At 39.9% G+C, this 16055-nt stretch overlaps 1 protein-coding gene across 1 annotated transcript in view; it reads right to left on the bottom strand.

Annotated features, from left to right (window-relative positions):
- Positions 1-1863: 1863 nt before the first annotated feature.
- Positions 1864-16055, bottom strand: part of DNAH5 (dynein axonemal heavy chain 5) — a 295211-nt gene continuing 281019 nt past the window's right edge. The window contains exons 76-79 of the mRNA XM_038583304.1: positions 14957-15169; positions 12223-12375; positions 11582-11813; positions 1864-3356 (exon numbers count right to left, since the gene is read on the bottom strand). Of these exons, the coding sequence (XP_038439232.1) occupies positions 3205-3356; positions 11582-11813; positions 12223-12375; positions 14957-15169 (750 nt within the window). The 3' untranslated portion in view covers positions 1864-3204. The remainder of the gene's footprint in view (positions 3357-11581; positions 11814-12222; positions 12376-14956; positions 15170-16055) is intronic.

The following is a 16055-nucleotide window of genomic DNA, read 5'->3' as shown; positions in this document are numbered from 1 at the left end:
TAACTCCAGTGACTTAGAAACACATGATTTCCATTGGCCACTAGTCTGTAGCTGGCAGCAGTCAAGCAAAGTTTGAAATTCCATTAGGAAGCAGCCCTTCTCATGCCTTTCACTCCAGGCTGGGTTTCTTGTCACCCTTACTGGGCTCACTTCCTCTCATGAGGGAGCAAGAGAAGTCTCCCCAGTCCATGCAGGTCTGAGATGTTTTCCTTGTCCTTCAGATCTAAATTTAGAGGTCACCTCTACAGAGCTGCCCTTCCTTACGGCCCAAATTAGGTCTCTGCAGAGAAAGAGTATCCATGATTGAGAGGTTGCTTAAGAACACCTGGGCCATAGCTTTGCCATCCACAGATGGGGACCTGGCCTCACTGATGCTGAATTGGTACGATCCTTGTCAACATTCCCTTAAAGAGAAGCTCAAATAAAATGGAGATAAGTGGAAAGGTGATGTAAAGCCCCATGTATAACAGGACAGTTCTAATGTGGCAAAGTGGGAGTTCTTTGTCTCAATTCTGGAAGGACTTTATACATGCATAGAATGAGCCACTGGCAGCTTAACGCAGGGGACCAGGAAGAGCCAGACAGCAGCTGCTATGGCTCAGGGGAGCTCCTTGCTGTTGTTATGCTTTGTGTCCTTCATTAAAAATAAATGGGGACGCTGTCGTGTGGCTTCTGCCTACTAATCCATGACACCTGAATGGCTGTGGTCTCCTTCATGCTTCTCTCTCCTCGCATCCAGCAGTTTCCTTTGTAACACTACACTCCCCATCTTCATACCTCCTACGTATCTCACACTCGTGTCATATAATACATTCATACACTAAGATCAAATAAAGTTACATACCTGAATAGTCACTTATTTTCTGTGTCTACTCCTCTTAAGCAAAGTCCGTGAATCGGGGAATGTGAGCATTTTTCTCACCATCATTCCACCACTGCTTGCACCAGAGTGCCTGACACACAGGAGTCAGACACACTTAACTAATTTTCTAAGTAGATCAATGTTGAGATGATAACAAAGACTCTGCAATGGTACCAGGACACTGGGTGTTGTTTCCTCCTCAGCCAAGCAGTGGGCAACTATCCCCATCACCAGGAAGAATCAATAAGTTGGTCCTCTCTTGCCCCACTTCCTGATTCAGTAGAAGCTGAGAATCTTTCCATAGGTGGGAGCTGCAGGGTAAGAGATGGATGTGAGGTAGAAAGGTGCTTCACTGGCTCTTCACTCCTTCAGTGACATTTCTCATTGAATCAGTCCCTAAAAATTTCTAGTTGTTTCCATGGTGTCCTTTTGTACATATACACCAACAGGATATTTCACAAAAGTAGATAAATTAGACATTTTCAAATAACTTGATAAGAAACCTAGTTTTGAAGGCTTATTTTTGGATACTCAATGGCACTTGCCCCCTGGCAAAGAAATAGCAGTTACAATTCAGACATTCATTGACAACTTTTTATTAATTCACATCATTTCTACATTTTCATTATTTGTTCTTCAAAATAAAATGATTGTTTTAGCATAATTCACAAAATCAACTGATATATGTTAATTCAGACCAAAAGAAGCTGCTCAAATGAAAACAGTCTTGTCCAAGACTAGTAGGTGTCACATGAAGCCCTCAGTCCCAGCTCTGACCACAATTAACATAAAATGATTCTTTTTTTTTTAAATTTTTATTTATTTGTGATAGTCACAGAGAGAGAGAGAGAATGAGGCAGAGACACAGGCAGAGGGAGAAGCAGGCTCCACGCACCCGGAGCCCGACGTGGGATTCGATCCCGGGTCTCCAGGATCGCGCCCTGGGCCAAAGGCAGGCGCCAAACCACTGCGCCACCCAGGGATCCCTAAAATGATTCTTGTCATAGAGAAAAGTTTAGTGAGAAAGACCCACACCTGTCTCCTTGCAGCCCTTCCTAGAAAATGCTTTATCACCAGAAACACGAAGTTAGGCAGACACGAAGTTAAGCAAATGTTTGTAGACCCCAATTCTAATTTAATGCTGACCAAGCTTTTCATTCAATAAGTTATAGATGAAGCAGTTCATAATTTATAACCAGGATTTACAATAAAAATATGTGAAAAATTCCACATACAGTATTTTCTTCATTGATAAAAGCTCATGTGGCCTCCCCCACACCATCTGACTTCTATTCTTTGCCTGTTATTCCGATTATTACACCCTTTCAAGTCAACCTGATATTTTCTGAGGTATATCTTTCACTTCATAGTACAACGTGTTTACTGTTTCCATGTTAAGAAAGCTTCGATCCTGTTTTTCACAGCTGCCTCACATCCTCTAACTTCCTTACGTATATAGACTTAGTATTGAACATGTAAAGCACTCCCACTGTTTTCTGTTATTAAATACATTTTGATATATAAATTATTTCAGCTTTTTAAATTGTTCTCTTGGTATAGATTTCCAGGAGAGAAGATAAGGATCGAAGCATGTGAATATTTTTATGGCTCTTTCTGTGTTTGGATATTTAACTATTTTACAAAAAGGATGGGTTATTTCCATCACTCTAGGACTCTAAAAGCATATCACTTTCATAAAGACCTCATCAAAATTCACTTTAAGTTTCAATTTTTTATTATAAAAAATATCAGTATCTCTTTCTTAATTATCAGTGGGGTTGAACATTATTCCACATGTTTATTCTATAGGATCACATGAATTGTCTATCTATTCACATTTTTAGCCCATTCTTCTGTTTCCTTCCATTTTTTAAAAGGTCTTCCCAAGGGCTGCTTGAGCCATGAAAACAAATCTGACCTAAATGCAAAAGGCCATAGAAGCAAAATCAGCACAAACCTGCCATGTTACTGTAGAGAACAGGGTTGTCACCAGAACCACATTAGCAGAAAAATAATCCTTTGAAGGAAATGTCTGCTTGACCTACTCAGTCTTTAGAGCTGAAGGCATTACTGTGGATTTGAGGGCCACACTTCATTAGGAAGTTGTAAAATTTGCTTTTAAATCATCAAATAACTTTTCAACAAACACAGTGATTGGTCATTAAGGATAAAGCAGGTTATATGTAATTAAGCATCCAACTAAAGAGTAGGGAAAACCTACAGAGCTCATTCACCGCATGATCTGATTATACATTCATTGTTGAGCACTCATAGACAAATAAAGGTTAGGGTAATTTGGATCCTGCATTTTCTGAGGTTTTGGGTAGGGAACACATCCCATGTTACTTGATATCACAGAGAAGGGCAACCCCACGGAGCACCCAGTGTTCCGGGAGCTGGGTCGTCCTGAGGTCCACGGCGGCGATGTAGTTCAAGTCCGTTCGGACTGGCTTCTTGTAAATGGGGCAGGAATAAAACCGAGAATCTCTTAAAGCTACAAAAAAATTCATAAAAAAAATTTGGTGAATTTCTAAATTAAGCAGCCCAAACAGAGAGCAGAGTCAAATTTGTGCATTCTAAAGATCATTCCAAAGTTTGGCTAGAATGAGAGAAATTCTTCCTGAGGTAAGTCAGTCTCTAGATGTGAAGAAGACACACCTGCAGGTTTCCAGGAAGTGACAAACAACCAGGCATCTTCAGGTTCATCCCATTGGCCTCTTGTCCCATGTCCTTGAGAGTAACCCCTGCCCATGTGAAATGACTATGAACTTCCCACTGCTTCCTTTCCACCCATCAATTCAATATGGCCCCTCCACCCTTTCTCCTTTACTTCCCACCAAACCTTGTGCATGCACACCCTCTCCATTTTTCTCTCATCGCTTGCCTTTGGCACAAGGCATCTGTCACTTTTAATGTCCAGCACCAATGCTCACCACTATTATTTCAGCATATTAGGATTGTGATTTCAAAATCCTGCCTTCAACCCTCTGTACCATAGTCTAAACCACATTTGAAATCACAGGACAGAGGACATTGCCTATCCCTATCAGGGGTGGTTAAGTTATCCATGTGTGCAGAGGAAGAGAAGTAGCTGGGAAGCAGAGAGCCATGACACAGTTCAGCTCCCTGAGACGCAATCAACCTTTTTGGAGTAGATCAATACATGGAGTTCCCAAAACTATATATGCAACAAAAGGCAACCTCTGTATGTTCATCTATCAAAGACCCTTTCTAATGCATTCATCCCTACCAAAGGCTCACTTTCTCTCCAGTTTTGGAAACCCCATGGTCAGGGATGAATCCAGGTCTTGGGGGTCCTTATACAAGGCAGAGGGGCAAAGGGCTTCAAGAAAAAGAATAAAAATTTACACATACTAAATTAGGCTTTGGAAGAAGCCTCTGCATTGAGTAGCTTGGAGGTTCAGCTTCCTCAGTTTCTCATTCAATCTACACCACCTGCGCAGTTTATCTGCACATCTCCTAGTATCTGGCGCAGGAAGCAGTACATTATCTCTTCTCTCCCAGTTGTAAATTATCTCAGCACAAACATGGGGTCTGCACCCATCCTTGCACTCCCCTACAAGACCAATATTATAAATGACCGCCACATAAACATTCAGACAAAAGCACATTTAACTAAGAGGAGAACTTTGCTTCGGTGAACTCGTGTGACATGTGTGGACACTGAAACATGGAAACAGCAACTCTCAATTCTCTACATGCAGTGTTGACATAGTGCTGAAATTATTTCCCAAAACTAACTTGGCTCAAGAATCCATCTTTTTCCTTCAAATTCCAAAAGCAAGCCACCTTCGAAAGTTAAGATCTCATTTTTTGACCCAATAAAATCTCCTATCTGCTCTGCCATGTGTTTTTATATCTCCACTGTGATTCATTTTATTGGAAGAAGTTAAACACTTGAATATGATGATGTTATACATTAAGTTTCAATATAAAGCAAATATTCTAAAGCAGTGGTTCTTAACCAAGGATCATTTTACTCTTGGGGGACATTTGCGACTATCTAGAGACTTTTGTGGTTTACCACAACAGTGAGACTGCTACTGGCATCTAGTGGGTAGAGTCCAGAGATGCTGCCAACATGCTATAATGCACAGGACAGCCCCTCCCAACAGAGGACATTTGGCCAAAAATACCAATAATATCAAGGTCAGGGAACCCTATTCTAAAATAGACTCATACATAGTTTACAGTACTTTAGAACTATATGTTCACTTAATCCCACGAAATTAATCATTAGAACCAATTGAAATTAAATTAACACCTAATTTTTTTGTGACATCTAATTTTTAAGTCTAGGTGTTATTTTTTAAATTACCATGGGAATATCATTAGTAATAATTATTAGGCAGTGCATTCATGGAGTGTAGTTAATATGAACATTCTGACTGATCTAATTAAATAATCCTGGGATCTGTAAATATATAATAAATGTTAAATATTGTTCTTCTTGATGCAAGTTTGACTAACATCCTAAATCTTGAAGTAACCCATTGTAGTCTCACATTTGGTGCAAATGTAATTATAATATGTATGCAATAATTAATAGATGTAATTATAATAATTACACCTCAAGAAGCATTTGACCACTTGGATTTTAATTCCAAAAGAAAAGATGAATTGGGGGTAAAAATAGCATTCTTTTCAATAAGCAGGTAAAAAACAACTCTCAGATATATTTATCCAATTTTATTCATTTGTAATTGCTGTAGAACCAAAGGTGCCCATGCCAAATCACAGCACGCAGCAAACTTCTGCAGTAGGATTAGAAGCCACTGAACATACCATTTCATAGTCAAAGTGCTGACAGACGCTAAATAACCACATAAACAGATGATTCAAAACCATTAGCCCTAGTTAGACAAAGAAATTTGAAGATAAAACCAAACATGCTAGGTAGGTAAAGCTAATCAGCTAAACATATTTAAAGCCTTAGGGTCCCAGAAGGAGGAGCAGAGACAAGAAGCTGTCTAAATTGGTGAACTCTATGCTTTAGGATCTGAAAAGCTTGAATAAAACACCTTAAGGGAGTTTCATTTTCTGACTCTTTCACTTCCCTCTCTAGCCTACATTTTTCATCCAAGTTCTAGTATATCATTACACCAGATGTTCTTTCCAATATCCAAAATAATCTAGTTACATAGAGATTCCCTATATAACCTTTAAATCATCCTTTTAATTTAACTCCTCTTTGCAAAAAACATTTAAGTGATTAAATGGTGCACTCATGTATTTCTTTTAATCCTTCAACAAACATGTGAGTGAATATATTAATAATAGCAATTGATTTATTGTATGATTGTATGATATGTTAGACACTGTCGGCTTAATGCTCTTCACAATCCTATGGGATGGGTACCATTATTAAATCCATTTTGCAGGTGAGAAAACGAAAATAACAAGGTGAGCTTGTTATGTAGGTGATAAGAATCAAACCTGGCCAGAATGAGTCAAGAGCCTATGATCCTTAATCTCATCAATAGTCAGAATGTAAATGTGTGTGTGCCTCTATGTCTTTGCAGGGGGATGTTAAAATGTAGTGGAGATAACTAGATGACTGACTTCAAGTCATAGCATATTTGAGACTCCTCTAAAGCCACATGACTAATTACTTTAGTGATAAAACCAGAAGTGCAACTCAAATATCCAGGTTCCTGGTCTTTTACCTAAACACATGGTCACCCACCCCCACCCCACCATCTGGCAGGAGAGGTGACCAGCAAGCCTGCAGAATGCAGAGGAGGCCACAGGGAATAAGCACTCTCATCCAAATAGGGCAGAGTCTGTGTCTCCTTCACCAAGTATCTGAGAAAAATAAACTCATGACTTCGAAATGCAAAGAAGCTATCCTCATTTTTAATTTAGGCTTTGTTTTGAGGCTTCATCTCAGACTCCCCAGAGACTCACTAAATGCATAGTCTTAAGTAGAACACTAACCATAGGAATTCTCAGAGGTTTGCATTCATCCCACATTCTGATAACAGTCTTGGTAGCTGGAAATCATAGGCAAATTTCATACATCTCTACACCTTAATCTCCCCACCCAAAAATAGGGATGATATATCCTACAGAGTTGTTGTAAAGATTAAACAAATTAATATATGTGAATGACTGGCATAGCATAACCCTTGAAATGCAATAGACACAATAGATGTATTACATTTCTTCTCTCTCTCTCCGTACACACACATGCATACACATACGCGTGCACAAATATATATGCACCTTTACCTTTTTCCTGAAACAAACCCCCCAGTTTCACGTTCCCCATGACTTTAAAGGAGTCCCAGGTTTACAAACTGAAGGTGGATTAAATTTCAAGGGGCTCAAAAGTCAGGAGGCCTCTACCTCCTGGTCACAGCATAGGGCTATTCTCACCCCCAACCCACATCTGCACAGTGTTGCATCAGGGTGGGTCATAGGGCATTCTTAGAAACACTTTTTCTCCTCATTAGCTGCACAGAGCCTGAGATCCTTCTCACCGTACTGAGTGCCCAAAGGTACATATAAATCTTGCTTCGTTCCTCCAAATGTTCCAATCCCCATTTTCCCATCACATTGGCTATAGTACTGAAGTCCATGTAGAAGCACCACCCTACCTATACAGTAATCTATAAGGAGACATATCTTTCCTATGTCACCTCTTTTCAACTGCCTTTGAGAGTAGGAAAGCTAAAGTTGATGTGGGAGGCTTTGCCCTTTGGGTGAATTCCATACTATTTGGGTGACTTTCTTATGATGTCCTAAGAATCTAGGGACACATTATCCAATTTTTAGAGTTAAAATAAATATCTAGGGATGCCTGGGTGGCTCAGCGGTTAAAGCATCTGCCTTTGGCTCAGGTTGTGATCCTGGAGTCCTGGGATCGAGTCCCACATCAGGCTCCCTGCAGGGAGCCTGCTTCTCCCTCCGCCTGTGTCTCTGCCTCTCCCTCTCTCTGTCTCTCTCATGAATAAATAAATAAAATCCTTAAAAATAAATAAATAAATAAGTAAAATAAAATAAAATAAATATCTAGACTTCTTTTTTTAAAACAAACTGGTTTTATATGGAAAATACAATGATGAATTATTTAAACTAAAATAATATTCATAATTTAATTTAATAAATAATTCATAAAAAGGGTAAACTAAAAGTTACCCTTCATGTTAACATAAAAACAACTTACTATAAGAATTTTACCTTTAAAACATTGTACTTTGGGGATTGCCCTTTGGTCATTAGTGATGCTACACCCCTTTAGCTCAATTAGAGCCCTATTCATTTTTTAAAATTAAATGAAAATTAGATTTATGGTATGAAAAGAGCAATGGAATTTTAGCTTTTCATCACTAATAAAACACTCCTCTGACAACAAATCTATTTGGCAAAACAAGTTTCCACTAAGTGCTATTGAAACCCTCCCCCCAAAAAAGATACAAAAGAATGAAAGTTTTCTTTTCAGTCCTTTGAAATTAGTCACTTTTTCCTTTGCTTATTTTATTTTCTCCCTTAATCTGCTGCTAATGAGCATCATTGCTAATTCCCAGCAGGGTGAGTACAGTTTTTCTATAAAATGTGTTCTTAAATAATAAAGAACGGCCTATATTATAAAATTATTATTTTATTAATACCATGCTGAGATGCTCAAAGTCAGGTTGCAATGGATTTTTACAATTTAGTACAAGATACATAAAAGTAACACCTAACTAAATGTGAGGAAGATTTTTCTTTTACTTTATAAGGGAAATGTTTTTTGCAACATGTTGACTAGACCCAATGATATGATAAAGCAAAAATTCTAAAACATTATTTTGGTTTAAAGAACACTTAATGATTATTGCTGTAAAATAACCACCACCCTAGGTCTTCACAGCACCCTAAGAACCAATAAAGCTGAAGCCCCAGGCAGCTTGCTTGCCTAGGCTTAGCCAGACACATTTATCCCACCAGATTCAGTTGGGGTTTGCCGAGTAACACTATGTGTTAAGAACTGTGTGGGGCACCTTCCTGTTTCTTTCCTGATGCCCATCTCTCCATAGACTCCTCTTCCTTCAAGCACAGCATATCCATTGCTACCTCAAGCCTCTGCATCCTCACCTTTGCTCCTGGATATTAGCAGAGCTGCCTTCTGTCACCTGGATCTCAGGTCAATATTCTCTTCTCAGTGAGCCTCTTTCCAAACCCCTGAAAACTATCTACTCTCTAGCACAGCACATGTGTGTTTTCCCCATAGAAAAGAATGATCTGAAACCAAATGTTCATTTACAGTCAATTCTCATTATCACGGGGCTAACATATACGAAGTCTCTATGAACACTGAATTAGCAACTACCAAATCACTGCCCCAAGGGTTTTGAAATACAGGGCAGGTTTTCAAGCCTGTATTTCAAGCTTGAAATACAGCCTCTGGTCTGTACAAGCCTCTGGTCCCAACATTTTCATCCATCCCTCAATACATAACATTATTGTAGGTGTGTTTTTGTTTAAAGATACCGTCTAAAAAAAAAAAAAAAAGGTTCCTCCTTAATCTATATCATTGATTCATTCACATTTGACTCAGGACACTTTAACTCAGGCCTCAGTGAAACTTGTGTTAGACACATGTTTTCTCCATAAGGCACATCACAGCCTTCTCGTGCTGAGGAACCCCAGACAGCACTTCGACACATGCACTTAGGCCACTTTAAACAGCAAACAGTACAAAAATGTGAAAAATGTAATCCTATATAGACCACAGAAAGGACACCTGTTTACAGTACAAGAGTCAAGCAAGCAGCAGGGTATCCCCTCAAGCACCTCAAGTGGGAACCAGCCTGTTGGGTGAATCATATCTTTTGCTGTTTTGTGCATGCCTGCAAGGAACTGTGCCATAGCATGGATTCGGGAATTACAGACAAAGGTTAGAATTCCTAAGTACAGAATCCATGAGTAACAAGGACCAACTCTATTTGCTTCTTTTTTGCTGCCCGTCCCTCCTTACACCGGGATCCTCAAGAATGGGCACTCGCCTGGTCTTTCCTCACTGCTGCATCCCCAGCACCAGAGTGGCATGGCAGATGGTCAATACCAGACACATACTCACCAAATGACCGAGTGAGCTCATGCTACTTCCCTCTGCCAAGAAAAGTCTATCTCCAGCTCCTCTCACACTCATTCTTAGCATCATAGCACATCTCAAAAGCGATCTCCACAAACCTTGCAGGCATTGTTATGTACTCCTTCTCAGCTCCCAGAGCATCCTGAGTGTATCTCTATCTGGCCATGTATCAAATTCTATTTTAATTATTAGTTTACTTGCCAGTCTCCCTAATCCCTTATGGGCATGATCTGCCCATCATCATCATCATCGTTGTGTCCTTTGTACCTAAGATAGTGGCTGCATGTATCAGGCATCCAGAAAATATTTGCTTAAAAAATATTCATAGTTTATAAACTCTCTTCCCTTGACCCATATTCCCAAATGTGCTATTTATCTAAGAGACAGGGATACTAGAAGCTGTCTTTCAAAGAGGAAATGGCGGGGATCCCTCGGTGGCTCAGCGGTTTGGCGCCTGCCTTTGGCCCAGGGCGCGATCCTGGAGTACCGGGATCGAGTCCCGGGATCGAGTCCCGAGTCAGGCTCCCGGCATGGAGCCTGCTTCTCTCTCCTCCTCTGCTTCTCTCTCTCTCTCTCTCTCTCTCTCTTTCTCTCTCTATGTCTATCATAAATAAATAAATAAATAAATAAATAAATAAATAAATAAATATTAAAAAACAAAACAAAGAGGAAATGGTCTATTCCTTACTTATTGAAAGAAAAAATCTATTGTGTTCCTGTCACCAAGTCAGTACTTCCAAGGAAGTCCTTGGGATCCACCATCACAGCCACCTCCAGAGTGCATGGCTTATAGCAAATATTTCACCATATATATGTACATGTACATCAAATCATCATGTTGTATACCTTAAGTATATGTAATTTTTATTTAAAAAAATTTTTTAAATGAGATGGACAGGGAAGTCCCACATGTGCTGAAAGTTGGTTATCACAGAGGAGATATTAGCTCGGGGAAATGTAATAGTAAAAGCCTTCAGAACAGGCCAACAATGGTAACCCATTTAGATATTCTTAGACTTGTCAAATAGAACTTTGTCAAAGTGGAATAGTATGTATGCTTCATGGACATGCTACTGTGCTCACAGGCTGAAATATGAATCCAGCATTTTACCATTAGTTGCTAGATTAAGCCAAATGTCCCTGAATTCAACCTGGCTTTCATAACCTGGCTTAAATCTCCAAGATGGTAGAGTGGGCATCTCCTGTAGGCCCTGTGCAGTCCTGCCACCACCTGTCCAACCTTCTGGGCCCCATCCAGGCTCTGCCCCTGAGACCCAGCCCCTGATCACTTCTTCCCACTCCTACCCACCACCCTTTCCCACTATCTATTAACTATTCCAAACACTTGCTTCTTATCTCATCAGCTAATGTTTCATGAGTATCCATATATTTTTTACCTGCTTTAGTAGATAGGCAAGAATGATCTAGAACCATTGCCTCCCTGCTAACCCTCAAAACATGCCTAGCAGTCAACAAGCACTCATTAAACATGGGCGTGAATGTGAAGGCTGATAAAATAAAATCCTCATGACATGATAACAAAAATAATGAGATCTTGTATTTATAACATTATCCAACCTGATAATGCCAGCCGTCCCTGAATGCACAAGACAACTTACTGTTGTTTTCTGCATAAATCCTTATGACAGGCATGAGCTCAAACAGCACTTTTGGTTTGGATTCAATGAGTTTCATGTTCCTCTTGTCCCAACCAGCTCCTTCAAGATACAAGCCATAGACGTAGACACCTTCTGTGGGAGGGGCAGAAATGTCATCCTTCATCCACTTGGTGACTTCATTGCAAAGCATCATATTGTCCAAGGCCCAGCCTTTGTTGGCACGAGTTATTTCCTGCTCAGGACAAAAACAAGAGGAAAGGACAAGGGGAGCGATTACAGGCTCATCTTAACATAAAGAGTGTGAAAGTGATGAAAGTGTAATCCCAAATTACCCTAATTCAGAGGAAGTAGTTAAAAAAATTCTCTCATAAACAATACCCATGTCCTAATTTAACCATCTGTTCTCTACAAAGAAAGATCAAGTTATACCAAGTATAAAAATAACAAATAAATGCTCTAAAATTCAAGCTAGCAGCCTGAGAACAAGTTGCTGGATTTACTTTCAGGACGATGTAACTGCTGGTGTCAAAAAAGGACAGCCATTCTCTGTCTTGTTATAGTCTTTAAAAACTATACTGATAGAAGAAAATCTTGTAGAAGAAAATCATAATAATACAACAGGTGTAAATCAGAACTATTACCTGGCGCATTGCAGTTAAAAATCCTTGGGGGTTAAAGAAGCCTGTCATCCAGAAGCAGTGGGGTCGGCCATTGAAAACCCAAGAGGTAAACTGGCAGTTTCTTTCTAGAAGTTCAGTAAACCAGAAACCCAACGTACTTGAAACCCATGATGCCTGAAATGCATTCATCGAAATAATTAATATAGGCTTACTTCTGTTGTGTAACCAGCTATGTTCACAGAAATAAGTTACAAAATCCCATATTCATGTTTAGAATTTAAAAAGTCCCTAAAATATGAATTTCCCTTGGGTTCTGACATTTCAATTTTCAAATGATTCTTCCTCCTCCTGATATGAAGATACAATAGAATCGTCTAATCATCACATGAATTCCAGATCAATCTCGCCCTCAGTATGCCGGTCAAAATGTCTGATGTCAACAGGATCACCTTCCACATACAAATACACCCACTATTGGGACTCCTGGGTTGCTCAGTGGTTGGGTATCTGCCTTCAGCTTAGGGTGTGATCCTGGAGTCCCAGGATTGAGTCCCACATCGGGCTCCCTGCATGGAGCCTGCTTCTCCCTCTGCCTGTGTCTCTGCCTCTCTCTCTCTCTCTCTCTCTCTCTCTGGGTCTCTCATGAATAAATAGGTAAAATCTTTTAAAAAAATAAAATAATATACACACACACACACACACACACTACCAATTCTATAAAGCAATTAAAACAGCTAATTTAAAAAAATAAAACAGCTAATTAGAATTAAATTTCATAGGTTTCAACTATTTCTCCTTAGATCACATTTTTTCCCTTAGGTTACATTTTTAATAGATACACTATAAAACTAGGTCTTTCTTTACACAAATGTGCTTATGGTCTCTTTAAAATATATTCTGTGGATGACAAATCATAGAAGCCTTTCTCCACTTCTCATTTTTAATGAGGCAAACAACCGTTATTTTCTGAAGTTCTTGTCTCTTAGAATGAACTTTTATTTCCTCTGATGAAGGAGCAGAAATTGAAACACAGGTCTTTTACCACAAACAAATTAGTTGCACTCATTGCCTGTATTAGTCTGCCTGATTTCACACATGGTACTTCTATTATTACAATTGGCACGGGGTGCCTGGGGGGCTCAGCAGTTGAGTGTCAGCCTTCGGCCCAGGTCGTGATCCTAGAGACCCAGAATCGAGTCCCCCATCGGGCTCCCCGCAGGCAGCCTGCTTCTCCCTCTGCCTGTGTCTCTGCCTCTGTGTGTCTCTCATGAATGAATAAATAAAATCTTAAAAAAAAAAACAATTGGCATGGATATGTCATAAGTGCTAGCAGGAACTGTACTGGGTAGGTATCTCCAAATCATATTTTGTAACATTTTACTGTAATTGGAATACTTTATGTATGAATAAATGCAGTGATCAACCTGTGTGGATATGCTGCTTGAATTTCAGATTCAAGAATTAATTTGCCTATTTTTCAAGAAACAGTGAGGTTCAAATACTGATAAGTTGAATAGAATAAAAACCTGTAAAAAATAGCATAATTTTAAAATTAGGTAACTCATTTGATCCTATCTTTATGGATGTGTTAACTAGAAGAGATGCATTTATACTGCATTTAATCTGAGGGCACGGGAACCATTAATGTGAGGGTCCCCCCTGGCAAGGATCCCTGTTCTAGAGCCTTCCAGGTACTGACCAAGCTGAGTGAGCTGGTTGGGTAGGGAATGAACCTGCAATGGCTAGTGACCAGGTAAGTTCTCCCTCTGTCACTGGCAACAAGAAAGGTCAATCCAGACAGAAAATTCGCTGGCTTTAGGAATGAATTGGTAAGGAGAGGATGGAATCTGGTCAAAGCTGACCTTGGTTTCTAAAGCCCTGGGTGAGATAACAGAGTCTCAGTGCTAAATGAGTCTCTTCCAGGAGGCTGGCAGTTCTAACCGTTATGTCTCACCTTCCCATTTACCTGAATAGCCTTCGAAAGGCCAAGACTCCAGTCACCACATGACCCAATCCCATCTCTACATGCTGCTTTCCCTGGCCCAGCCCCAGCTGTCTGTCCTCCGAGGTCCTCCTACTACACCCCAGATCTTCACAATTCCCCACAATGCATGAACTGCTGGACAAAGATACTTTGGTACTCCTTTTACTTCTCCAAGTAGACAAGTATTTGTCAAAGGCATATCTGTCATTTAGCACAAATACCACCACATGACCAGGAAGCATACTGGTAAGTCCTTATCTTTGTACCTGGAGGTATAGACACTCTCATATCTACAGACAAAGCAATGAAAAATACTTCTCTTTGGTGTGATTTTTGCAGTGTGTGTGTGTGTGTGTGTGTGTGTGTGTGTGTGTCTAGGAACACTTCCTTCTATAAAACTAACATCACAGGCTTTTAAGTTCAAAAGCTTGGTTTTAAATTCTGGTCTTCTGCCTTCTTAGGTGTGTGATCTGGGAAAAGACTTAGTGTCTTCTAATCTCACGTTTCTCACCTGCAAAATGAGGGCAATAAAATGCAAAGATTTAAATGAAATAATGCATGTAAATGGCTTCGTAGAGTGCCTGATATGTGGGAGATGCTAAATAGTCTCCTTCCCTACCTAAAAGCTAAAAATACAGGCCTACAAGGGGATTGATCCCTCAACAAAAGAGCCCTTTTAAGTAAATCATGCTAGCCTGCTTTCCACTCGCCAATCACTACTGTTCACAATAATAAACTGATGAGGTAGGATAAGAGCTGCCTTAAACATACTTTCTTCCACCGAGCAGGAATTCTGGCATCAAACATGCAATTCAGTGCATCTCCTAGATCTTCATTCATGATGATGGTGCCATCAATAGCAAGTTTTAGCTCAGTCAGGGTGCTGCGGACCAGGCTAAGTAGCTTCTGCATTCTGTCTATCTCCTGCCTGAGGAAAATGTTCATTGGCTGGAACGGCCCCATCTTCTGTAGCCTCTCTTTCACCTGCCATGGAGACATTCAGCACGTGTTAAAAATGTGACAGCTACTAATATTTATGTAACTGGTACCCTAGGGCTGCTAAAAAGGTCCCCACTTTTACAATTCTGTTCATGGTAAGCTTTTATTTTTTTTTTCACTGCCAGAAAACAAAGAAGAAATATAAAAGGAAACATCTGTTAGCGGACCAGCAGATTTTGCATCCCAGGTGGGAGAATAGGCAGCCATTCATTCACAGAGGAACACGAACACATGACCACAGCCACACAGCCTTCCAAACAGCAACTGTGCTCATTGGGAAATGTTCATTGCCTGCCAGTCTAAGACACACAGACATGCACAAAAGCAGACAGGTATACGTACACAACCATCTTGCTGGCTGCTTCAAAAGACTAGACTCCTGTTTTGAAAGCTTCCTGTTTTTTCCATCAAAGCACCCATCCATTCAACCACCAACCAACTCACCCACCCATCCATCCATCCGTTTGCATCCTACAAGTATTTATTGAGAATCTGCTATGGATCAGCAACCCTGCTAAGGCAGCACTGACAAAGTCAGCCAAAGAAAGGGGACTCTCCTAAACCCCCTTACTTACCATGTTTTTTATGTAACTGCTATTATATTTTTAGATATTCTTATTGCTTCATAAATATTTCAACCACTGTTAGATATGGATGACCTCTTTCCTGATACTATAATGAAAGGTGCTTATGAAAGCTGATAGTAGGTTGACTTTCTCCAAGCAAGTGCTCAGTTTTTTCAAGGGGAAATTATTCCCTTGGTAATAAGTCCTTGAGTTCAGTTTACAGCACTAGCAATCAAAATGGTCTGCTTTGTGGAAAATAATAAGATGCTAAAGAAACAAAATGCTGCAGTTTTCTTTTTTGAAAA

This window comes from Canis lupus, chromosome 34, assembly GCF_011100685.1.
Source record: "Canis lupus familiaris isolate Mischka breed German Shepherd chromosome 34, alternate assembly UU_Cfam_GSD_1.0, whole genome shotgun sequence".
Lineage (NCBI taxonomy): Eukaryota > Metazoa > Chordata > Mammalia > Carnivora > Canidae > Canis > Canis lupus.
This window is presented reverse-complemented; position numbering and strand designations above follow the sequence as displayed.